Source organism: Aspergillus fumigatus, chromosome 3, assembly GCF_000002655.1.
Source record: "Aspergillus fumigatus Af293 chromosome 3, whole genome shotgun sequence".
In the NCBI taxonomy this organism is placed as follows: domain Eukaryota; kingdom Fungi; phylum Ascomycota; class Eurotiomycetes; order Eurotiales; family Aspergillaceae; genus Aspergillus; species Aspergillus fumigatus.
Window position 1 is genome coordinate 519015 of NC_007196.1, and position 23686 is coordinate 542700.

The 23686-nt window shown below is 48.7% G+C and overlaps 8 protein-coding genes and 1 non-coding gene across 9 annotated transcripts; 6 read left to right on the top strand and 3 right to left on the bottom strand.

The window, feature by feature from the left end:
- Positions 1–4309: 4309 nt before the first annotated feature.
- On the bottom strand, positions 4310–5075 carry AFUA_3G02110 (putative MFS multidrug transporter; the record flags this gene model as incomplete). Its single annotated transcript, XM_743438.1, has 3 exons — positions 4310–4431; positions 4550–4814; positions 4890–5075. 3 exons carry the CDS (start codon positions 5073–5075, stop codon positions 4310–4312), a joined length of 573 nt encoding a protein of 190 aa, XP_748531.1.
- A 702-nt stretch (positions 5076–5777) lies between these two features.
- Positions 5778–6812, top strand: AFUA_3G02120 (putative short-chain dehydrogenase/reductase family protein; the record flags this gene model as incomplete). The annotated part of the gene is made up of 1 exon (XM_743439.1): positions 5778–6812. One exon carries the CDS (start codon positions 5778–5780, stop codon positions 6810–6812), a length of 1035 nt encoding a protein of 344 aa, XP_748532.1.
- A 575-nt stretch (positions 6813–7387) lies between these two features.
- Positions 7388–8495, top strand: AFUA_3G02130 (NAD(P)-dependent alcohol dehydrogenase). The gene has a single exon (XM_743440.2). It carries the CDS (start codon positions 7502–7504, stop codon positions 8435–8437), a length of 936 nt encoding a protein of 311 aa, XP_748533.1. The 5' UTR covers positions 7388–7501; the 3' UTR covers positions 8438–8495.
- Positions 8496–10997: 2502 nt separating this feature from the next.
- AFUA_3G02140 (MscL family protein) lies at positions 10998–11905 on the top strand. Its single transcript, XM_077804289.1, has 3 exons — positions 10998–11251; positions 11300–11500; positions 11565–11905. Exons 1-3 carry the CDS (start codon positions 11115–11117, stop codon positions 11824–11826), a joined length of 600 nt encoding a protein of 199 aa, XP_077660446.1. The 5' UTR covers positions 10998–11114; the 3' UTR covers positions 11827–11905.
- A 129-nt stretch (positions 11906–12034) lies between these two features.
- tA(AGC)2 lies at positions 12035–12106 on the top strand. Its single transcript has one exon. It is a non-coding gene (tRNA).
- A 290-nt stretch (positions 12107–12396) lies between these two features.
- AFUA_3G02150 (putative MFS monocarboxylate transporter) lies at positions 12397–13912 on the bottom strand (the record flags this gene model as incomplete). Its single annotated transcript, XM_743442.1, has 4 exons — positions 12397–12573; positions 12621–13544; positions 13596–13812; positions 13881–13912. The coding sequence occupies 4 exons, from the start codon at positions 13910–13912 to the stop codon at positions 12397–12399; spliced, it is 1350 nt and encodes a 449-aa protein (XP_748535.1).
- Positions 13913–15028: 1116 nt separating this feature from the next.
- AFUA_3G02160 (Zn(II)2Cys6 transcription factor) lies at positions 15029–17317 on the top strand (the record flags this gene model as incomplete). Its single annotated transcript, XM_743443.1, is given in 5 exon segments — positions 15029–15082; positions 15133–15257; positions 15307–16058; positions 16069–16714; positions 16768–17317. The coding sequence occupies 5 exon segments, from the start codon at positions 15029–15031 to the stop codon at positions 17315–17317; spliced, it is 2127 nt and encodes a 708-aa protein (XP_748536.1).
- A 3449-nt stretch (positions 17318–20766) lies between these two features.
- On the bottom strand, positions 20767–21992 carry AFUA_3G02175 (BTB/POZ domain-containing protein). Its single transcript, XM_743444.3, has 3 exons — positions 21816–21992; positions 21634–21760; positions 20767–21551 (listed from the first exon to the last, which is right to left on the bottom strand). Exons 1-3 carry the CDS (start codon positions 21956–21958, stop codon positions 20976–20978), a joined length of 846 nt encoding a protein of 281 aa, XP_748537.2. The 5' UTR covers positions 21959–21992; the 3' UTR covers positions 20767–20975.
- Positions 21993–22971: 979 nt separating this feature from the next.
- AFUA_3G02180 (AM-toxin synthetase) lies at positions 22972–23598 on the top strand (the record flags this gene model as incomplete). Its single annotated transcript, XM_743445.1, has 1 exon — positions 22972–23598. The coding sequence occupies one exon, from the start codon at positions 22972–22974 to the stop codon at positions 23596–23598; it is 627 nt and encodes a 208-aa protein (XP_748538.1).
- Between the last annotated feature and the right edge of the window lie 88 nt (positions 23599–23686).

Here is a 23686-nt window from a genome sequence, read left to right on the forward strand (position 1 = left end):
CCGGAAGGACCCTAATCGCCCTGGTGCGACAGCCTCAAGCGCGTGCCAAGGATTCCACCAACTCCGCTGTTTCAAGAACCTAACCAAATAGTCTGATCAAAGTGGATATGTTCTTACACGACAAACAGATTGGTCACCTTGCAACTCCCTTTTTTTTCGAATCCGGTAGGGTACAACGGTAGGTCTCGGATCGTTGGTAACCGCCGAGCAAACCCCATCAATAGCGGAAAAGCTCCGTTGTAGCCAGGTACTTTGACGGCACTAGACCTGGAGTTTTTTGACCAGACAGTCGTATTCGTAATCGATGCCACTTGTGTGCTCTCAAGTTTCTTGCAACTAGGTTTCGCGCATGCCAGCGTGATGACCAAACCTGCTGGCTATGTCTGATCACTAAGCTAAAAATGAGCCATGTAGCGGGCGATGTCAGGAGAACAAGGGCACTGGCACTCAAAGCGACGGGGCATAGACTCCAGCAGTGACTCCCAGGCACCAGAGATAAACCATCGAAACGAGGCAGGAAGAAACATTGTCGGATGTTGTGGGGCACAATCATGAGGGTGGCCGTCGAGCTCCAGCACTGACTCGCGTGGCGGAAACATCGCTTGTTTCGGAAGACATGAAACAGGAACAGGGGTCACTGCTTTTCACCAGCAGCCTGGACCAGAGGGATATGCAGGGTTCGAATAAGAAAGACTAAGGTCGAAGGTTTGTGGGTCAGAACCTGCTCAAGAGCACTTGATGTTCAGCATTATATTAGACTGTCTCCGGGCGCATTTACGCTCAGTTGACATTGACGGATATTACAGGCCATGATCATGTATAAGAGGGGCAAAGGACCGGAACATCAAATCCTAGGACTCTCTAACCCGGGAACTATATGATTTTGAGGGGGCTTCCCTTCCGTACAGGTCGTCCGGAGTCTACATTCGTGCAAGGAGTGATAGAGCGCTACCATCTCTAAGCTAGCGTGAAGTATCACTGTCCCTCAGAGCACCAAGTCCATAATTGATATGAGGTTGATACCGGTGGTGGTTCACAACAATCCTCGTTCTGTCTGGCTCAGATACAGTGTCCGCAGTGAGACTGCAAGGAGCTCGACTGCCTCTGCGTAGCCCCTGCATCGCCGACCCAGCTTTCCGCAGGTCCTGCATTCTGGTTGATATGTTGCAAGACAAGATCAGCTAGAAGAACGGCACGTACTGTTTGCGCTGGTGCAGTCGGACTACCGTTGTGTCTGTTTGGAGCGTGGATGATAAAGGTATGACCACTGAAAATGTCAAATAACGGTTCAGTAGGAGCGTAGGACCCTCAACGCACGGAAGTGCTGTCTAGCGCGGAATGCCTGAAGACTTGGTCGACCCTAATGCAATATAGCGTTTTCCCCTATTGACCTATCCAGGTTGCTCTTACTATTGTGCGTCAGCACTAGCCTTCCCCGGTATACCGAACGGTCGCAAATGAAAAGATCTGCAGCTGACCTTGACAGGATCAAAGAGTCTAAGGATTGATGATATAAAGCTCTGTTCGGGTCGCGTAAGATTTGATTCTGGGATTTTCTCTTCTCTATAGCCTGCCAGAACAACAGCTGCAAGCCCGGCCAACATGCCAGAAACCAAGCAGCCCATCAAAGGCTGGATGCTGAGTTTCGAGAAAATGGACTTGGTCGATTTCGCTGGGCCTCTGGAATGCTGTCACTTGTTTGAGTCCGGTCTCCAGCAAGCCATTGGGATAAAGCTGAAATAATATATTTAGATCATGGGGATAAACAGACTTTTATGCTTTTTACTAGTAGTAAACATTATTTATTAGTATAGTAATCTTGAGATATTTACTACTAATCCTTTCTATACAGAATAAAGACTACAATACCTTAGATAGTCTGGGCTCTTAGTAAATATCTATAAAGTCATACTTGGTAGTCGACACTGTTCATGAGAAACTCGAGTGGCAAGCTGAGAAATGTGCAAAGCATGCGTCAATGCAATCAAGCCAAGAATGTAGACTCTAATCTTAGTAGCCATGACGTCTGGATAACAAGAGACGACTAGACAGAAGTCCAGCAGAGCATGAGTAGCCGACTATAGTATTTGGTCCTGGATGAGCAACGGAGTCATCGAGTCTAATCGTACATTGTAGTGGCCCTGAATATCTGCTAAATGCCTGTCGCCGTCACGCACGTCTGTTGGCTTAGGGTTATTGTGTTTTTGGCGGGAGGCTTACGTCTGTTACAGCTGGGTATCGATTTGTTGTGTTGTTAGTGTCTAACACAGTACTTACTCGAAGAAGTGTATCTCCTATTTTGGAATCAGGGCAGTGCACTGGTTCATGGATTGATTTGGACAAAGCCTAACGCGACTGGGACGTGTATACCATCACTGAATGTGCTTGGCAATTTCCATTGTTGGTTGATAGTTCCGGAGGGTCGTCGTCTAGGGGAGGGATTGTCCCTAGCATACACTGGGAGCGAAACTCACCTGATGCAGAGATACGAATGTAGAACAGCACTATTTTCATACGATAAACTGCAGCTTCATCCTAATGGCAAGTGGATTATAGTTACAAATTTATAGGGATTTACGTTTGGGGGAAGTTCTGAGTGTAAGAGCACCGCAGCACAAGACCGCGCTGATGAAACATTAACATCCTGCTCATGATTCTGGTATGTGCTCTTGCCATTATTGGCGCTTCTACATCCTGCATCGTTCTACCACGAAGCCAGATCAAGACCGACACGCAGCAAAACTTCTGTTTGGATGGGTAGGGAAACGGTGAGTGCAACTAAAGCAGATGCTGTGTGTGATGGCAATCAAAAGTAGCAATGGAGCCCTGGACCCTAAGGGAGGGAACAAGTGTCTTCCCAAATACCACCTCCTCGGGCCACCGTATAGGGTCCTCCATATCGTCCTTGAGGAGGCCGCGAATCTGTCGGAGGAGCACCGCGGGCCAGCGCTGCAAATACCAATTGTCTCCACCCAAATGCATCAGGACGGCAAAGCGGGCAAATATTACGATGGCCGCTGTATGGTGGGCAGAGCACATATCCAAGAAGGCGCTGTCAACGTGGCTTGCCCACCCCCATATCGCCCGGATTTGTGCCGGATTACCGGGATCGCCCACAATATGGGCAATGCTGACAAAGAGTGACTCGGCGGCATGGAGACACACCACTCTCTCCTGATCCATGCACTGACGCTGTATAAGAGCCCGCAACGATACCAACTGCGGAAAGGCTGACTCGAGACCCTGGATGGGCGCAAGCTTGCATGGGTAAAATTTGCCTACAAGAAATGGATCCGAGATGGTGACAGATGCAAGATGTTGCTGGACGAGCGAGGTCGAGCTCCTGCCCAGGCGAATAGCTTGCACAAGTTCTTTGACAGGGTCGAAACTCGGTTGGCTGCGGCTCGGAAGCGCTGGTCGGCGGAGAGGCTCCGCCAAGGCATACATTGAAGTATAGAAGCAGAAGCTCAGTAGGGCTCGACAGTGCGACTCGTCCAGTTGCTGGACATGCGGTCGAGCCCGTGTAATTGCGGCTTGCCAGTGCACGACCGCCCTGGCGTACCACCTCGTCTGGGACCGGTCTTCGTCGAAAAGCTGAAGAGCCGCAAGAGCAAGAATGCTATTAAGTAGGTAGTGGTGCGAGAAGCCGAGACGAACGATGTCGTGGCCCGACTGTTCGGCTGGCCCAGATGCGTTTGCAGGAATGGGACGCCGGTACCAGTAGTCAAGTAATTGGAGATCGTCCAGTGTATCCGGACTGAGCGTGGCACTTGTGACGCCAGGCGTGGAAAAACTACACTGGATTTTATGCCGCTGGCAGTTCAAGCATTGTGGATGGACCTCATTACACTGGGGCCAGATTCTTTTAGCTTGACCGTTCGCTCACGGAGACGGCAGGCAGTAGTACAGTACCATACCTTGACATGTCGCTCTCTGCACTGCTGGCAACCTTCGCGGGACTTTAGATGAGCTCTGCGTTTTCTTTTCATTATCTTGGATGTTCCTCTGGTAAGCGTGGCTGGCTGGGTTGAAAGAGTATGGGAGTATGGCAATCAGAGCCGTTCATCGTATAAATACGGTGCCTAAGTGATGATCCCAGAGTTGCCACATTCGGCAAAGGTCTAGACATCGTATTAATACGACAAGGTTTGGCCCACTTAAAGCCGTGGTGGCCAATGAGTACAACCAGCCAAGACCGGTTGCCTGTGCATGGTCCCGTTGGAAAGGGAGTGGATATGCTCCGGACAATTGGTTAAGGATTTCCGCCATGCTGATAGCAACACTCCATGCGACATTACGATGTGTACGACTATGTGTGTTCATTCAATACGGGTCGGTCAGCCACTGGATAGGATCTTGTCCAGCATTTGGATTGATATATTACATGATTGGCCGCTTGCGTAGTGGGATAGCATAGACAATAATAACAAGCTATCAGACACATCATCAGTGACAAATCTAAAGCACACACACGCAGGTCGGGTCTCCAGATCTCAACCCCCAAAGTAGTCATATTGAGCATGGAATTTCAGGCTGCCCTGTCACTTACCGTGCCGGACATGATCCCCGCTGACCCAAGGCCAGCGATTGCCCGTCCGAAGATGAACGCGACAGAGCTTCGCGGAACCAATTTCAAAGAGTAGGATAGCGGCTAAACAGGTATATTTGACGCTGGAAAATGTATAGATCTTGCCAACCAGCAGCTGAAAGGCACAATTCGTAAGCAAGTAGGCACTGCCGTACCAGCCTATATCCGTTACCGAACCAAATTCGTCCGTGATCTGGGGAATGGCTGTAGAAATGACAAGACGGTCCTGGCTCGGTCAGTGAACGGGCTGGGGATGTATGGATGAACGGCGGAGCAGTCACTGAGGGCCGCAGGGACCTACCAATGCCACCAGAAACATGGTCACAAATACCGCTAATAGAAGCAGCGCCAGCTGAATTCCTGTGGGATACACATCGCTTGACGCTGTGTTTCTGGTTCGATCCCCAGACTCGGTAATCGTATCGTGGTCTGGCTCTTCTGTGCTAGCCCTAGGAATGGCCGTCCGAGACTTTCGAGCTTCTGCCATGGCAGGCGGTTCGTTTGTACAAGGGTCTTCGCAAATGTCAGAGTAAACTGTGCCTGGAAACGACGTATGCTAAACCACTTCTAATAGCTCGAAGATCTTCAGCGGGAGAAAGGACTGGATGGGCTCACGAGCATAGCGGTTGTAGGGGGAACAAAAAGGACTCTTCCAACATGCGCTTGCCAAATACCCTGCTGTGTTTATATGGACTCCTGCTGAAATGTCTGTCATTGCCGGGTGCGTAACCTGCTTTTCTTTGTCTTGATATGGGTTCTACCTTGGTTTTTTCCTTGTCGAATATTAATGAATGGCACTCGGCAAGATGTAACATGACTCTATTGCTAGACACCCCACCAGCTCTGTGCGCCAGTCTCAAATCTAGGTTGGAGTCACCGTATGAATACGGGTGGCAGCTCGGCGAACTCCTCCCGTATAGATACGAATGCTGTCCCACTCTAAACTCCGAACTGCGGGTCTCTCGAGTAAGATGGTGCGGATGAGCTTGGTTGTGCAGCCCCATTAGAGTGGGCAGAGCTCTGCGCCGACCCGGGGGTGTAGATGTCACTAATCCCTGAATGCGTCGTCCAGGACGATAAATAGGCTTCCTTCTGTGGTTTAAGGATTCACCAGCCTTCAACCGGATATTCAACACGATCCAAGCCCCTCACGTCAAACATCACCCTCCGAGCTTATAGCTGAGGGCCCATGTCCGCCAACCTCAAAAAGGATCTCCCTTGGGAGAGTAGCATTCTTGGGATTCTCTATAAACAGCTTTTTGTCCACCCCAAGCCTCTCCCCACCAGACCATCACTCAATGGACGAACGGCTGTGATTACAGGCTCCAATGGCGGAATCGGCTTCGAAGCGGCGCGGCAACTTTTCCAGCTTGGCTTATCACGACTGATTATGGGCGTGCGCTCTCAAGCATCCGGCGACGCCGCAGCTGAGAAGCTGCGCGCAGAGTTTCGTGGTGCTGATATACAAGTTTGGCTACTGGACATGGCAGACTATGGAGACATCGACGCCTTTGCCAGGCGGTGCCGCGACCTAGACCGCATCGACTACGTTATTCTCAATGCTGCGATGCAGAGCAGCATATTTAAACGTCATCATACGACTGGTCACGAATTGGTATTTCAGGTCGATTACCTCTCCACTGCCCTCCTGTGTATGCTGCTTGCGTCCGTGCTGAAGGACCAGTCTCGTGTCGGAGCAGTGACCAAACCGCCTGTTCTTACCGTTGTGGGCTCGGACACCATGTACCTCAGCAAGTTCCAAGCCGCAGGACCTATTTCCCCCCGTATGGACGACCCAACGGGATACGACAGGATGAGACAGTACATGGATTCGAAGCTGCTGCTGATGGTATTTGTTCGCCAACTGGCTCGGCAAGTGAACCCGGACGATGTCGTTATAAACGTCTGCAACCCAGGCATGGTGGCCGGAACTGGCCTAGGAAAAAACGGGAAGCCCAACCCCAGTTTCGCCGAAAAGCATGTGGTCCCTGTATTTGTCAAGGCGCTCGGACGGAAGGTCGAATCTGGCGCAAGCGTCTATGTTCATGCCCTCTTGGCCGAGGGCCAGAAAAGTCATGGGAGCTTCATCAGCGACTGGACTATCAAACCCTACGCGGGGTTGATGTATACTAAGGAGGGTCAGGATTTGAGCGAGCATCTGTGGAATGAGACAATGGAAGAGCTGGGATTTGCGTCGAAGGGCATCAGACAGTTGTTTAGTTAGCAAGGGTAATAACGGAGAAATGTTCCAGGGGCTTATTCCACAATGCTGTAGACCAGAGGAGTAGGCAATGTACTCTCACGACGGTATACTCTACTTCCCATCGGCAGGACCAGTCTAGCCTATCGAATAATGTCTTCATGTTTCGCTGATGGACTGGGATGGGAATCCGATACTCCCCTCCGAGCAGCAGCTGGCGTGAAAAGGAAGCATTGTGTCTCCCTCGTTCGGGCTAATGATCAGTTATATTCTAGCCTAAACTGATTCTGCCCTTGCGACAACACCCGGACGTCGCACTCTGTAGGCCGGAGTTATCGGACCTTACCTTCGGCCTAGTAAACTGTAAGTTACTTTGAAATTCTGCGCCAAAACCTAGCGCCCCTGGCAGAGTTTCTAATTTGCTGAAGGATGGAACAAGGATCCTTGGCCATGGCCCTCTCCACTGACCTGGTGCCGGGTATTGAAACATCCAACTCCGAAAGGCTGCCTACAGCCGAACCCCAACCCGGTTTGCACATATAAAGAGGTGATGGTCTGTCTGCGAGGGATCTGAATGGTAAAATCCTCAGAAGTGCCTAATTTTTGTTCTTTATAGCGTGCCTACAGTGTGACCTCGACAATCAGCGCTATGCGAGCCTGGAAACAACTTTCGACCAATCTGCCTCTTGAAAAGGGCATGAAGCTTGTCGAAGATGAGCCCTATCCTTTGGCTCCTACCCCCAACCAAGTTCTTGTCAGAGTCAAAAAGCATCGCGGTCAACCCAGCAGATCCTATCTTCGCCGAGCTGGGTCGGCTGGCGAGATGCCTTGTTAGGCCACATCCAATTCCAGGCATGGATTTCAGCGGTGAGGTGGTGGCGACGGGAAGCAATGTTACTTCTGTGAACATAGGCGATCGTGTTTTCGGCAGGGTTGAGACGCAAAAGGGCCAAGCAGGCTGTATGGCGGAGTATACGAGAGCCGAAATTGAAGGTTGCGTGCCTATACCTCCTGGCATTGACTGGGGCCATGCTGCAGGGGCCGGCACGGCAGCAATCACAGCCTACGAGAGCCTGGTGCTCAATTCAAAGCCTGGTGACCTAGTCTTCATCAATGGAGGTGCAGGGGGTGTGGGAACCTTTGCCATCCAATTTGCGAAAGCTCATGGGTGCAGGATCATCGTGTCGTGCTCAACCGCCAAAATTGGTATTTGCAAGGAGCTTGGTGCAGATGAAGTGATCGACTATCCAAAGGAGGACCTTGTGTCTGTCCTGAAGGAGAAAGGCAAGGTCATCGACCTGGTAGTTGACTACGCGTATCGGGAGGAGGTGAACTTGTGCAAGGCTTCGCATGACTTCCTGGTCGATGGGGCAACGTTTGTTATGGTGCCTGGGGGAATTTCGAGTGCGATTCTTAGGGTTGTCAGCAAGAATTCGCTCTGTCCTCACATGCTTGGCGGTGGGAAAGCCAAATTTAAGGCATATTTTGCGAAAAGCAACCGCACAGCTTTCCAGCAGATATCTGAATGGATGGCAGCTGGGAAAGTCAGGACTGTTATTGACTCTGTGTTTGAGTTTGACGACATGCCTAGGGCGATTGAGCGGATCAAGTCTGGGAAAACATGTGGGAAAATAATAGTTCACGTATAGGAGTTCAATATATTCAGGTGGCCTAACCTGGGATACCGATAATTTGAATTTTTAACCCAGGTAGCGGATTTTGAGAAACATTAGTCGACAGTTTGTCCACCTCAGATGGTGTGAATGCCGTAACAGGATCACCAAGAGGATCACTATCATTAGATATATGCTGACAGATAAGCCTCTGCAAGGATCTTCTCTGGCCCAGTGCAGAGCCTTAGTTCAATACTGGGGTCAAGAAGCTCACTACTGACATATACAACTCTTCAAGTCCTTGAAACACACCGTGAAAGCTAGAAAGTGTCAGAGCGCTCTCCGTGTCTTCCATATGCAGATCAGATTCGATCAATAAGGACTTGAAGGAAATGATCGGACTGGTAACAGAACCTTCCAATCAAGACCAAGGTGCTCATAATCTCACCCACAGTCATCAGTTGGACTCGCTGGCGAAGAAATCGGCGGCTGTGGTGCAACTGCGGTGCGCAGCCACCTTCACACCATGTTGATCTATACCTACTGTGCCAACCATAGGGCTCATGGGCCGCACTGCCTCATTTGTACTTGGCTAGAATTCCAATAGATCTACCGTTTCACTGCTTCCGAGGTGTAGCCCGTCCATCCGCATTCTGCAACACCTTCAGCAGGTCATTTGGAACGTCTCTAAACTTCTCCCTCAAGAGCAGACTGACGACACTAGTGAATAAGAGGGGGCTTGCATTGTGTCGCGCCTTCAAATAGAATTTCTATAATGGTACGTTCATTGGATGACAGGCTGATCACCTTGAATCACCGTTCAGTAAAAGCCATTGCCATCCTGTGAATCTGCGGCTAGTTAAGGGGATGGGGAGTAGCCTCATAAGCCCTGGTGGCATGGATCATACTTAACAGACTGGGATGGCTACACAGCAGCCTTGGTAAAATTATCTGCAGGAGCAGCCACCGATGATGGCTCGATGATAGCGAACTAATACCGGGTGGAATATTAGCGCTCCGAGAGCACCTGTACTAGTCACCCTCCCCCCAAAGCCGACAGCCTTGTAAAATAGTACTGGGTGAGTAGGCAACTTACCCAAGTGTACATGGAGCAACTGAGAACCCGGAATCAATATAAAGACTTGGTTCTTTCCCTTCATGTCAAGTCAGTGGTTAGACTGGTGACCCAACCCGCAAACCCAAACCCAACCCACCCAATCCACATGAGTATGGGTACCCTATTGGGTTCATGTAACCGGCAGAATCCTAGGTTCTCTTAATAAGTGATCATTCCGCCTAATAAAAATAGTATAGACTGGGAACATGTGCATAATATGAGTGAAGTGGGTACCCATAATACCCATAACCCAACCTGCATGGGTTTTAGGGCGGGCTTTCTATGCCATGGGTTGACCCAAAACCCATGGGGGTTGGGTTGGAACCTGTGTGGAAGAATGCTTTTGGTATTTGACAGTCTCCCAGTCCAGCCAAACATGCTGGAGTCTGTAGTTCACTCGCCAACGAACATGAAGCACTACGCGGAGGAGGAAGATGTTGTCTAACTTACTGCGAACCTCGCTAAAAAGATAATGAAGAACTATGCTTTTCAGGACAGTAACAAACGCACTGCATTACTAGCCGCTGATATGTTCTTGAAAATCAACAGCTACTACCTTCAGAAGGCGCCATTTATGAAAGATATACATAATAGGGGGCTAGCAAATGCTCATGTCGCTGTTGTAACCAATCAGTGGGCCGTGGAATAATTAAGAAACTATTATAAGTCTCTAGCAGCGGCTCTTGGTCCGGTAACCGCAGAAGTCCTGGAGTATGAAAGCTCCGCTGCCAAGTACTAGCCACATACTTCGTTAACACTGTCAGCCTTCTGAATGGGTTCCAGGTAATGTTTCTCGAACGGGGTTGCATAGTGAAAGGATTTCCATTTTGCAAGTTGGTTTTGCCACTCATGCATTCCTTCGCTTTGCTTGCAGAGAAGAGAAGGAGGCTCTCATGATGCAATCTTTCAACGAGTGCTGGCTTATTTGTATCACTTTGTCTGTTGTTACTTTGTTAAGCTGAGACTACTTTACATCCTCCCTGCGTTCCCTGAAACAGATGGATTTGATCTTGAATATATCAAGCTGCATTTGATGGGATTTCCAGTGGCTTTGGCGCTGCGTTGTATGCTGTGAAGCTTTTCTGTGGCTTGCCCTCCGTCGAAAAAGCCAGTGACGTGCTGGACTATCAGTGGAGAAGATCGGAGGGATTCTTTTAATAGTCAAGACGATTGGAAGTTGAGCCTTGTTTATGAAGAATGGATCACAGCAGTGGTAGACCTCCATTCTAGTTGTGGCCCTTTTCTAGTTTGTGGAGGCATTCGGCTATAGGGAACGGAACTTGGATAATATACATTCTGTAATCATGCCTCGTTGAGTTATTGATGTAGTATTCCGGGGAGATCATTGGAGCGTCTCTGGTCCACCAAGGAAGCACACTGAGAATAGATAGCTAGAATTGATAACCTTAATTCCATTCAATAAAATGATTGGTTACGCATCATCGCTTCCAAGTTTTTTTTTTGATTGATTGAGAGCGGCATATGACGGGATGATGAAACACGCGTTTGACACCCATATAAATAATCGACCCGCCCCAGTCCACAACACCACACTGTTCCTCTTCAGCATCAGATCTCGACACATCTAACAGCGACATGCCTCGTCTCGACGATAGCACTGAAGCGCTCCTTCGAGCAGGCCAAAGCGCCCAAAGTACAGTCAAGCGTGCCTGGGATGGCTTCGTCAATTTCGCTGTGCGAGACAACGTTCTCGAGGTCGCGTTAGGTTTGATGTAGGACCGTCTTAACCTCTCGAAGCGCAATTGACTGACAGCATCTAGTATCGCCCAAGCATTTACCAAGGTGGTTACGTCTTTCGTCTCCGATATCATTCTTCCCATTGTTGCTCTTCTTCCATTTTTGCATCGCAACATGGACGAGAAGTTTGCTGTGCTCCGCCGTGGGCCGCATTATGTCGAGGAGAAAGGGTACAATACCCTCGAGCAGGCGCGAAACGATGGCGCCCTAGTACTGGCCTATGGGTATGACCCCCCAGCAAGACGACCCTGCAGCTCATAGGAGTTTGTTGAGCTGACAATATGACAGCGCATTTCTTGAGACCGTGATCAGCTTTGTGGGTGTCAGTCTTACATTGTATGCGATCGGGCATCTTTACACGTGGATCTCCCATGATCAAGTTATCAAGCAAACAGTGCAATGCAAATACTGTCGGAAGTACATCAGTGAGAAGGTATCTCTCTTTCTTTTGCTGTGGGAGATCAGGATTTCTAATGTGTTTAGGCATTGCGCTGTGTCAACTGTACCAGCTGGCAAGACGGTCGCGAGGATGCGCCTCAGCGGTAGGTAGACATTTTTAAGTAGAGATGTTGCTATCAATCACGTACAGAGACCAATAGCATAAACATATCTTTATCGTTACTCTGCATCATCTTCTAGTTTGATTTGACTACTTTATTGATGTTAGCAGGAATGAGATCGCCACATCCGCAAATTATAGCAATGGATATGAAATAATTTGTCTATATAGCACATTATGGCAAATTCCTCCACCAACTGGGCTTGTGGTTTAGTGGTATAATACCCCCTTAGCATGGGGGTGGTCCGGGGTTCGATTCCCCGCGAGTCCATTTTTTGCCTTTTGATATCTCCGACTGTTTTGGCCTCTGTAACCTAATCGTCATTTTGGCTCTAATCTAAGCTTGGCAATTCTCATGTCAGATAATTATCAGTTATCACGTGGCTTTGCAGCCATTCTATTCTTGTAGAATAGGACAAAGCTTTCCTTATCTCAGCATGAAAAGCATACAAAGCCAACACATAGGAAAAACTTCTTTCTCGAAATGGTTGAAGCAGAAATCCAACATTGTGGCTGTCAATGCCTATCCACAGTCACAGTGCCGCAGCTCACACACTAGGTCTACTGTTGCATATTCCGAGATCTCAGACGAATGCTAGCAAATCCCGACTCTGCATCAGACGTGCTACGACAAGCAACAAAGTACCGACTAAGAGGCTGACACCGGAGTAGATAGAAAGCGACAGATATCCGTACTTGCCAGCCAGTTCGCCACTGATAGGGATGCCTGCCATTGCGCTGTGTAAAGGTTAGCTTTGCGTGTGTGATAATATGTAGGTACATACGAAAGGGATGTAGATGCCATGACAGCACCGATTGATAAGCCCAAGGTGTTTGGTGTCGCAATTTGGGCTGCACAAGCTTGTTGAAGGGAGAGAATGGCCTTGAAGGGTGTCAGCATTTCTTATGAAAGGGACCAAGGCTAGACCAAGGCGTACACCAGACGTGAATCCATATGCCGCAGACCAAATTACCAAGCCCGCAACGGATGTAGCAGTTGTCCAGCATAATGCGATAATACCGGACAAAAGTGTCGCGAGAATGCAGATATTGAACCGACCATATCGATCCGCAAGGATGCCCGGAATAATGCGACCGAAAAGGGACGCTCCGTTGATAATGGATATTGTATAGAATGACAGGTCGGTGGAGAAGCCCTGTGCTACGGCATAGGATGTGGTGAAGAAGAAAGGGGAAAACATGCCGAAATAAGTGATGAAAAATGCCAGGCAAGTCACCTGCATTTTGGGCTCTCGCAAGATCGAAAATCTTGTCTTGGGAGTACTCACAGGCTCCCGCTCCGGGGTCACAGCCTCGTTGGCGTCTGGTTTGTCTTGCAGCCTCTTCGTAGCTGTTGGAATCTTAGGAGGCCGACAACAAAGACACGAAATGGCAAGAAGAGGTATCATGATGAACCCAACGATGCGCATCGTCCATTCAAATCGGATGGTGGGTTTTTTCAAGAGCTCGTTAATGACAATAGGCCAGATAACACCCCCTAGGGAGGAACCTGCAATGACGATCCCCATAGCGGCTCCACGCTTGACTTTGATATACTGGCCGACGAGAGCAAGCATGGGGCAGACTAAAAGTGCTAGAGACGCACCGAGCAAGATACCCTGTGCAAGAATGAACTGGTAAAATTCTTTGCAAAGCGAGGTCATCATGATTGAGAATATAGTCCCGAATGAGCCGACATAGAGCAATAGCTAAGCGGTCTGTCAGCTACACAACATTTCAAGAATGTATGGGGGACGCACCCTTGGTCCAAAGGCGTCCAGTAGAGGGCCAGACACTACGGACACGGAGAAGACAAAGAAGATGCTGAGAGCTCCAAGCCATGCGATTGTGGATTCAGACTTATTCGCAAGCTGATTCTTCGCATAGTATTCTTCAAAGGCACCAAACGAGTTCAAGAAGCCCACGGTGCAGAAAAGTCCGGTAAAGGAGCCCAGAATGGTCAGGTTCGCTCGTGATCTAGACAAATGCTATGAGTTAGTTCGTGGCGCGAAATTTCGTCTTGTGCTGGTGAATTCTGAACATACGTGTACTCGCTAGATGGCTTCTCGTCAGTCATATTGATTCGTGGCTTCGATGCCAGTTGGTGAACAAGGTAGCTTGAATGAGAAGAAAAACGATCCTCTTATTGTCGGACAGTGTGACTGTAGTGGCTACATGGTACGATAAAAAGTCCGTGATGGCAAGAGGGAACATCGTTATATAATGTCAGTCATTGCCCCCTACTGGGTATAATACAGGACATTCGGAGACTCCACGGGACGGGCAACACCCAATGCTGGAAGTGAACAACTGTACTCCCTACCGTCAACATCCCGCTCCGCCATGGACAGTCCGCGGAAGCTCCGATGACACAGGAAAGCGACAGCTCGGCTTCTGAACGCAAACACACCCTGTTTAATGTACAAAACTCTCATTCCCATCCTATCTCTGGACAAATTCTGCTAGTTAGTGAGGTGATATAGCCAGACAGCAACCTGATACGCTCGACTGACACGACTGTGGAACACGTGAATCCTCTGGTCCGGTCGCCCTGGGCTCTTTTCACCTGCACTGTGTAATAGTGTGTTTAGTATACTTAGTGTAATGTGCTAGGAGGTAGCCAATCCAACCCATACTATTATCTATTTTAAGAGGTAGCTATATGGATAGTGTGATTGAAATTTAAAATGGCTTTTCTTAGGAAGATATATAGCTACAAGATTTTACTTTCAGCAAACGCAGACACAGATTCTATGTACCAATTACGCACTCTTCTCGTGAGAACTGCGACACTAGGGGCTGAGTATCCTTCAGAACTTCCACAATTGTCTGTCCAAGCTTGCCCGTTCCGCCCACGAATGCGTATGGCTATTACTGGGAATATGAGGGAATCTCCGCACCCGATCCCAAGCTACTTCGTCCATCTTAATATTGTGATTGGCTGCAACCTTGATATAACCTGACATTTAACGCGGGAGAATTTCTCAGCCGGATGCAATTTGCTTCCGCGAGAAATCCATCTAGTTGCCGCTATCGAGAAACGATAGGTAGATTCTCAACCCTTACCACCGTCCTTTTGTTCCATGTTGACTGGTCAGTATCCTCAAATATTTCATCTTATCGGCCCACCTTGATTTGAATCAGCACATTGTAACAGTCAGTTACCAGCTGTCTATCGGAATTGTTCGTCGGCATGGAATCTTCAGACAAGGGCAAGGAGTTGCCACGAGGTAGAAGAACCGCCAACGTAAGAAAATCTTGTCTAGGATTGTAATACCTCTTAACAGCTTGGGGTAGGCATGCCTACGATGTCAGCAGAAAAAGAAACGATGTGACGGCAACATTCCTCAGTGTACCTCGTGCGCTGATCACCATTTAACTTGTACTTACCAGGGAGTGAGACGGAGAGGTCGAGGGAAAACGTCAGCCCACCTTGAGACCAGCTCTCTTCATTGACTGACTCTACTCCAGAAAAGCCTATTTAGAAAAGCTCGAGGCTCGAGTTACGGAATTAGAGGCTTCTCTGCGCCGTGCTGCAAATGTTCCTGCGGGGCCGGCAAACAATACCATGGCGTGGGCAGAGGAGCAGCTGGCACAGGCGTCCTCAGCAACATGCGAGAACAGGACTGAGACTACTTTATCAGGTGCGGCAAATTTTATCACCACTGCCTCCCACAATGAACGGAGGCACGAGCCGATTTATTGTGAGCCAGAAGTAAGGGTCCCTGGGCCAGCGACAATATCTGGTGGTTACGAGAGGAAAAGAGCGGCTCTTAGGGAGAAGTTGTTCAGAATGTTGCCGGAGCAAAACGTGAGAAAGCTCAATTTGGAAGCAAACCGCGACCCTTTCACCAGCTCAGTCTTTATCCAACTCCCTCCAAAATTCCAGCTCCAATCCATGTTTGAGGTTGCCTTTACTGAGGCCAATCACGTCCTACCGCTATTTGATGTCTCTGTCCTAAGGGATCTTGTGGAACAACATTATTCGGACCCTACTGTTCCACCAGGGAAGCAACCTGGACGATGGGCCATGTTGAATGCTGCGATAGCGGTCGCGATTCAGCTACGGACCGCCAGGGGCTCCTATAGCGAGATGACGGAACTGTCCTGGCACTTCTTTAAGAACTCATTCAGCATGTATTCAGTCATTGCCCTACGAGCGGCAGACGTTTTTGGCTATATGTACGCAGGGATCGAGCGATGTGCGAACAACATCCGTTCTCGTATGTGCAGCCGCACGTCTATCATTGGCGTTTGGATTACACCGAAGGGAATTTTACTCGGTCCTCGACCATGCTGCCGCAGACCGCCATAAGAGGGCCTTCTGGATTGCATATATACTCGACAAGAGCATATCTGTGAAGACAGGGTTGCCCTCTGTATTTGAGGACGATGCGATAAACATCGACTACCCAGACCTGCTTCTGTCTGCGTCAACAATTGATGGAAACGTTCCAGGAACTAGCATGTCAGCCTTCGCTTTTCGATTGAAGGCGGAACTAGCGACGATTGAATTCAGCGTGGAGAAACGGCTCTACTCCGAATCGGCAGGAAGGCAGAATGTACATCAGCTACTGGACCTTGCATCGGAGCTTGATCATCAGCTGGAGAATTGGAAAGCGAAGCTTCCATCGAGTTTACAACCTGATCGCATTGTCTGGTCAACAATGCCAACAGTCAAGGAACCTATCATCTTATTACATTTTGCTTACTATCGTGCCCTCAGTGAGATTCATGGCTTTGCAGCACACCTTAACCAGGAAGACGATATTAGTGTAATTCGACAGATTCAGTCCTCAAGGATGATTCAGGCATCGGCAGCCTCACAAATAATCAACATACTGCAATACTTGCCTTGTGAGCAACCTGGACACCTTTGGTATGTCCTTTCTCCTGGATGTGCAAAATATCATCCTTCTGATTGCCTCCTAGGCATATTCTATGCTATCCTATATCTGCCTGCATCACTCTGCTGGCGGTAGTGCTTGAGAACCCTACAGATGCACAAGCACATTCCTACGCACGATACATTGGCCATCTTGTCAGATTTCTGACAAGGGTCCAACAAAACAAGGTCCTCGAGGCACAGTCATTGCTGGATTTATGCTCCGAATTTGAAAGACTAGCGCTCCATGCTATTTCGAAAGCAGCAGCAAACGGCACGGTGACTTCGACTTCCCCGAGCATTAGTGCCGCCTCAGGTGTTCAAAATTATGGGCAGGCAAGTTGTATTGATAATCAAGACGAAGGAGAAAAGACGTCCTTTTTATTGACTGTGGCGCAGAAAATTTTATCTTATACCACCAGCAGAACTAGTAGTCTGCAGCTTGCACAGGGACTTATGGGCAACGTACCCCACCTATGTGCCATTGCTGCCAGGACCTTTTCTGGTCTGATTCCTACACTGCAGTTATCTCCATCTACAGGCCTACTTTCACCATCGTCGCTGAATCCAGAAACGTACGGATTTACTGTTATGTAGATTCGGATGACGACCAGTCTATATGACATTGTGGCTAGAAATGGTACAGCTTAGTCAATTGCGTCTCCTGATTCTGTTTCGTTCCCACTCTGTCAACAGGCAGGTTTACATAAGGGTGAAGTGTGACACTGACGGTCGATGCGGTTCTGACTTCATCAACTAACAGGCTAAAAGCTCCTTGACTCGTAGATGGGAACATAATCTCTTCCTAACAATTCGGTTGGACTTGCTCATGGTTGCCCCGAGCAGCTCCCAGGCTGCAAGAGCTCCCGAGTTTCAGGCAGAGAAAACTCCGGTAAGCTGCACTTTGCGTGCACAAACGCTTCATGGTCTTTATTGCCGGGGACATGTTTTCCGATTGCGAGCCTGTGGCAATTTACTTCCGCAAAGCAGTTGCTTAGAAATAAACAGCGCAAATGACGGAGACTGGTTCATCGACAGAAAGAACGTGATTGGCTGCGCAGCTTATTCAAGAATGATTGCCTCTGCGGACCTGGCAATAAGTTCCGTAGCCATGGGTACTCGCGTTAGTTAAGCTCAAGATGAGGATTTGTCAGTCGGAAGCAATTTGCATCCGGGGTACACATAGAAATCGGAGGTCCATCTTCTATACATACCCAGGTCAGTACCAGCAGCTGGAATTCCTAAAACTTTACTCACAGCTCTTGCTTGGTTGCCTGAAGCATACCAAATAAAATCATTCATTGCTGCGCCTCCAATCGCCACCCCCATGAGGATACAGCCCTCTGAGGATGGCAGCACACATACTAGTTATTGGAGCTACTGGTGAGCCATTTCTGCTCCAAACAATGTTTTAGGCTGACTTTCTCAACTTGTGATAGGGCCATCGGGCTTAGAATTCTGCAACGCCGCACTGTTGCAGGGGCACACACTAACTCTCTATGTGCGAAACCCAGCGAAGCTTCCTAATGAGATACGCAACAGTGCAAATGTCTCAGTTGTGAAAGGCACACTGGAAGACATTGCTAGTTTCCAGCGCACAGCAACTTCCGGTCCTACAGTCTTTGTCTCATTTGCAGGGCCTGTATCAAAGTCAAAAGGAACGGTAAGTAGAAGAACCCGCCCACTCTGTTACCCTCTGAATATACATGTTGACTGATTGATTAAGCCTGTGACCGATGCTATGAAACGCATATTTCCTATCCTAATAGAGAGTCACTACGAGAGGGCAATGGTTCTTGGCACATGCTCGTACCCTGCACCACAAGACAAAGGGAGTCTGAAGTGGAAAGCATCGGTTATTCTTATCAAGATTATCGGCGGGTCTGCCTATGACGAGTTTAGGGACCTTGGTGAGTTTGTAGCATCTCAAGATGCCTCACAACTCAAATGTACTTTGTTCCGAGTGCCCTTTCTAACCAACGGGCCCAATGCACCTGTCACAGCTTCATATACAGGAACTGGAGACGATGGTATGTTCTTGTCTAGAAAGAGTCTGGCGACCTGGGTATTGGACCATATAACCGGGAACTCTGAATGGGTTGGCAAGGCGCCTGTACTGTCCAATTGAGCAAGATAACGACATTACGGCATACCCGTGTCGTCGTTGTCGTTGTGCTGAAATGCAATGAATACTTGAATTGCTGTAGCTAAAATTGCAGGGGTCAAGCTCAATGAGCCGAGGCTCTGTCCTGATCGAGGATCGTCATCCTGTAGGAATCTGCCTGATGTACCTTGGATGACTAGTATATAGAAGAGCGGATGATACGGCTCAACCATAGAATGCTTGCTAACAGGCTGGGATCGCTAAAAGTCCATTTCCAAACAGTTCTGGAATATGGGGACAGCTACTCATTAATCTCCTGTCGCTATACGACAGTTCGTATACAGCTTTCAGAAGGTAGTCTTTCTTTCCTACCCAAACATTGGAGAATCGCCATCACTCGCCGCCTCCGCTTCGTCGGACTTGGTCGATAGTGACACCCGACCTACCTCGTTCCTAAGTGCAGGGCCATGGTCAATCCCTGGACCAGGGACAAGTCGAACCAGAAAAGCTGCAATGTTTGTGTCCGCAGCAAACGGCGCTGCGACAAGCGAACTCCGCAGTGCACTCCTTGCGCTGGGAGAGGCTTATCCTACCATTATCTCAAGAACCTGCCACTTTCCAGAGATGAAAGACGCGAAGTTTCTGTACAATTCCTGTCCTCGTGAATTGTATAGTCCATCATTATGCTTAATATTGCCTTCTTTTTACCTGTTCTACGCCCACTTGAAAGTGCAAGTCTATCTCAACGTTGGAGCGCCCCGTCGTCACCACTGAGGCACTATTATGACTCAGACTACGCAACTGTGAACCCTATCTAGTGCTTGACATGGCTCACCAGGAACAGGAGGACTTCCAACCTTGGAGACTACCAGTCTGACTCCAAGATCGGCCTCATGACTAAGTCAATTCAAGAGATACCTAGTGTCCTGTCTGAAATAAGGAGGCACGTTTCCTCCACCGCCACCTCTATCGTCAAAACATTTCGCGCTCTATAATCACCCTGTACGCCAGAGTGTTTACGAATATCGCTCACAATGACAACAACCGTGACTGGACCCTGCGTATCCTCTCTAAATGTACCAGGTTGTGAGGGTGTTCGATGGGGATATCGGGCTCCGCTCCCAGGCAGAGCGGGATATGAATACTCTAGAAGCATGGCTTCTCGAGCTCGAATAATGCAGAGACAACTTGGCAGAGATGTGTCTCTTAAGAAGAAGCCGAGATGAGGCAGAGGGCTCTCATGTCTTGGGAGGTATGTTTCTAGCGCCACTTATCTGCTTCCTTATGGCTACCCTGACTGAGTTAAATATGTATGCTCCAGAGTTGGATTATCAACGAGGCCCTCCGACGGACAATCCCCATGGGCTACACATATATCGCCTTCAATGCACTGCTCAAGTGGTCAGGTTGCAAGGACATCAACATGCCTGACCCGTGTCATTTTGTACGCGTGCACCGATGGACGGCATCTGGATCTCTCTGGAGGGCTGATAGCAGCCCCGCCTTCTTCCTCCCGTGGCATCGACAACGGCAGACATTTGTGCAGAACTTTTTCATCGAGGACTTTGCGGGGCTGGTTTGGCCTGTGGACGTTGATCTCCTCTCATGGATCATGCTGGTTGCGTGAGTCTCATACCCATCCTCTTTCAACAGACCCAAGCTTCTCGTTTGTGCCTTACTAACTGGTCTTGTCTGCGTGTAGCTTTGTAAGTGTTGCGACGGTGGAAGAATTTATTATTGGGAAGGTGCATCCCCTCCTCATCCGTCTACCACATCGTCTTCGTGACCGTTTTAGAGTTCCCTTTTCGCAGATTCTAAAGGCCCATTCACTAAGCAGCCCGACCTTCATATCGAGTAGTGGCATCTCCAAGGAGCAGTGCTGGCCCATTTTTTTGCCTGAGCAGAACATAACTGCGGCCAGAAATGTACTGGCTCGTGGAGACGTGGATACACCATGCGTCTATGCGTCCTATGATCTCGCACCGAGTTGACATGATTCCATGTATTAACAAAGTTGTAAGTTCATGGCTAAGTGCCCCAATGAATCAGGGAAAGGTTGCACATAGATGTCGCTTCGTCTTTTGCCCACATCAGATGATCCGAGACATTCTGAATTGCACTCTTGCCCCAGAAAACAATCTCCAATGAGTGCTAATTATAGTAGCTCCATCCCCTATATTCCCTCTGATGCTTGGCACATCTGTCCAAGGCGGAAAGACAAATTTCCAACATAAAGTTAGGAACCGCTTCCAAAAAGATGCCGTCCAATATGGGATTGTTATTAGCCCTCAGAAGCAGAAGGTTATCCGTTGTCATCTGGACGACAAGGTCCCTGAGCCCTCGGTTGTGGTCTTCCGTCGAGCCATATACCTCAAGCACAGCGGAAGTATATGATTCTCGGTCCGTAAATTTCATAAAGGACTCCCGGAAGTACTCCTTCGCTTTCATCTTCAATCCCTCTATTTGAAAATAGGCACCTTGTGCATACATTTGGGCATGAAAAAAGGCCTGGTCAGTTCGTGGGTGTGCACTGCTAGTTTCTCCCTGTGATACCTGGAGATCCTGATCCAGGTCTGTGTGCGAAACCTCCCCGGAGGTATTCTCAGATTTAAAGCTGCCCTTTGCATTTGGAGCTTCAAAGGTATAGTCGCCCGTGTACAAAAATTCGAGCATCTTCCTGACGAGTATAGGGTCGCGATCTTCGAGTATTACTTCCCCATTACTTTCCTGTAGATCCAACATCCTATCAGTAACCGTTATAATGGGCATACAATATCCAATGTATGTATAAGAAAGAATGAGCAAATACCTTAAACCGACCATCACAGGCATTTTCGAAATACATCGATTGAGGGCAGACAATGTTCCGATGAGCTGGGAAGATTTCACCGTTACAGATGATCGTTAAATCGCTGTACTTCGGATTGAGATAATGTCTATAGCGTGCATGGTAAGTCACTTATACAATCTTGAAAGGCTTAAACCTCATACCTTAGGACAAGCTCTTTCATTTTTGCGGTGACCTCGTCCTTTGCAACAGCCGTCTCAGTAGATGCAATAGCCGAACCAGCGGATATTTCTGAGATCTTCGGTTTGGTTTTTTTCTTTCCCTTCCCCTTCCCCTTTCCCGCCATTAGGCACTTGAAATAATTTGTGACTGTGCAAAAGAGGTTACATCGGAGTTAAAATACCCACATTGCAGGAGCATGCATCTAGAAGCACTTATATCACAGTATATGGGTAACTGTCTAGTTCTACCAATCCCCTAGGACAAATGGTGCTGTGTGGAGTGTGATCAGTGTGTGCATATGCTAATCTGACGTGGCCATCTCAACCGCCATAGCTTTCACATCAACCAGCAACCCACCAACGTCGTAGATGAGGGTCCTTGCGAAGCTCAGTGGTCGTTAAGTTTCAGAATCTAGCCAAATACATGGTCCTTCTGTGTAGTCCAAATCCTACCATCTGCCCCAAAATTGAACTGTGCGTCACTACCAGAGGCACAGTTTCAAACATCGGTTGGGTTAACAAGAATGGCTGGCATGCAGATGAAAAACGCACCTCACCTCTACTCCAAAGCCACGAAATGTCTCAGCGCTTTGTGCTCTTGATGATTTCACTGTCCAGGTATTTCATGGTCATCTCCAAGCGTTTCCCAGATCAGAAGCCGAAATACCAACAAATGAGTTGGATAATTTCCCGCCGTATCTGGCCTTGGGGGTTCTCTGGCTTGAGATAGGCTATTTCCACGGGCTAGAAGCGAACGGAATATAAACGACTCTCCGCGCGTACTCGGCCTGAGAGTAACTAATAGGTCGGTTCATGATCTGTGTGAGTAGCGGCGGATCAAACAACAGTGTCAGCTACTCGATTCCTATACAGACTTTGAAGGCCTCCAAAATTGCGCGCATATAGTTCTTACCGAGATCCAGCAGAGGCTTTGCAGAGTGGGACATATGGTGGACCATGCTAAGGTTTGTATATTGTCTTTTCTAACAGAAGTGGCATGAACCGGATGTGCCATTGTAGAGGTGGTTCAAGGAAGTGTACGAAAGGGAGTGTGAACCTCATAAATAGAGCTTCTTTCCCTTTGGGATGCGCACAGTTTGCTTATAGCCTTGCACCCTAACTATATATCTCTTTGTGTATGTGGATCCGCACATTTTTAACAGCATCTACCCGACGAGGCTATTGGGGAGTTACTCGTGGAGGGTCCAATTCTCCTGGATCGCTATATTGGTGGGGGCCCGGATGTAGCAACTTTTGTGACTCCCACGTGGCTGCTCAAGGGCTGTGGCGATTTCCAGGACGCCAAGGACGATTCTTCAAGACAGGCGACCTGGTCCAGTGTAAGCCGGATGGCGGCCTGGTCATCCTAGGCCGCAAGGATACGCAGGTCCAGATCGGTGGTGAACGAGTAGAATTGGCCGAGGTCGAATATCATGTGCGCAGATTCCTGCCAGGCAGGGCTGGCGTTGCAGCCGAGATGATCACTTCAATTGCCAGAGTGAAACCAATACTGGTGGCGTTCATTGCCATCGGTGACGAGGTCAACCTCCCTTTAGGCGCCAGCCTTCAACCTCTCACTGTCGGCGTAAATGAGAAACTGGCGCAATATGTCCCGCGTACATTCATCCCTGAGGTGTATATACCAGTGGAAACAATTCCATTGACAGCAGCAGGCAAGACAGATAGAAAAGCATTGCGCAAAATGGGCGGTCCAACGACTTTGGATGAGATATCCCGGTTGCAGGAATCCAGATTAAAGAATTAGAATGAATCAGAACTGGACATGTGCTTTCCTTTCTGGCTGTCATCCATGACTTAGGTAGTTATTGAGCTGGCTAAGCTAGACATATGCT

Coding starts and splice junctions, on each gene's coding strand:
- AFUA_3G02130 (XM_743440.2), top strand. CDS start 7,502: ATGAGCCCTATCCTTTGGCTCCTACCCCCAACCAAGTTCTTGTCAGAG.
- AFUA_3G02140 (XM_077804289.1), top strand. CDS start 11,115: ATGCCTCGTCTCGACGATAGCACTGAAGCGCTCCTTCGAGCAGGCCAA. Junction 11,252..11,299: donor GAGGTCGCGTTAGGTTTGAT/GTAGGACCGTCT, acceptor GACAGCATCTAG/TATCGCCCAAGCATTTACCA. Junction 11,501..11,564: donor GCCCTAGTACTGGCCTATGG/GTATGACCCCCC, acceptor ACAATATGACAG/CGCATTTCTTGAGACCGTGA.
- AFUA_3G02175 (XM_743444.3), bottom strand. CDS start 21,958: ATGGCGGGAAAGGGGAAGGGGAAGGGAAAGAAAAAAACCAAACCGAAG. Junction 21,761..21,815: donor ATGAAAGAGCTTGTCCTAAG/GTATGAGGTTTA, acceptor TGCACGCTATAG/ACATTATCTCAATCCGAAGT. Junction 21,552..21,633: donor CCTGTGATGGTCGGTTTAAG/GTATTTGCTCAT, acceptor TTGGATCTACAG/GAAAGTAATGGGGAAGTAAT.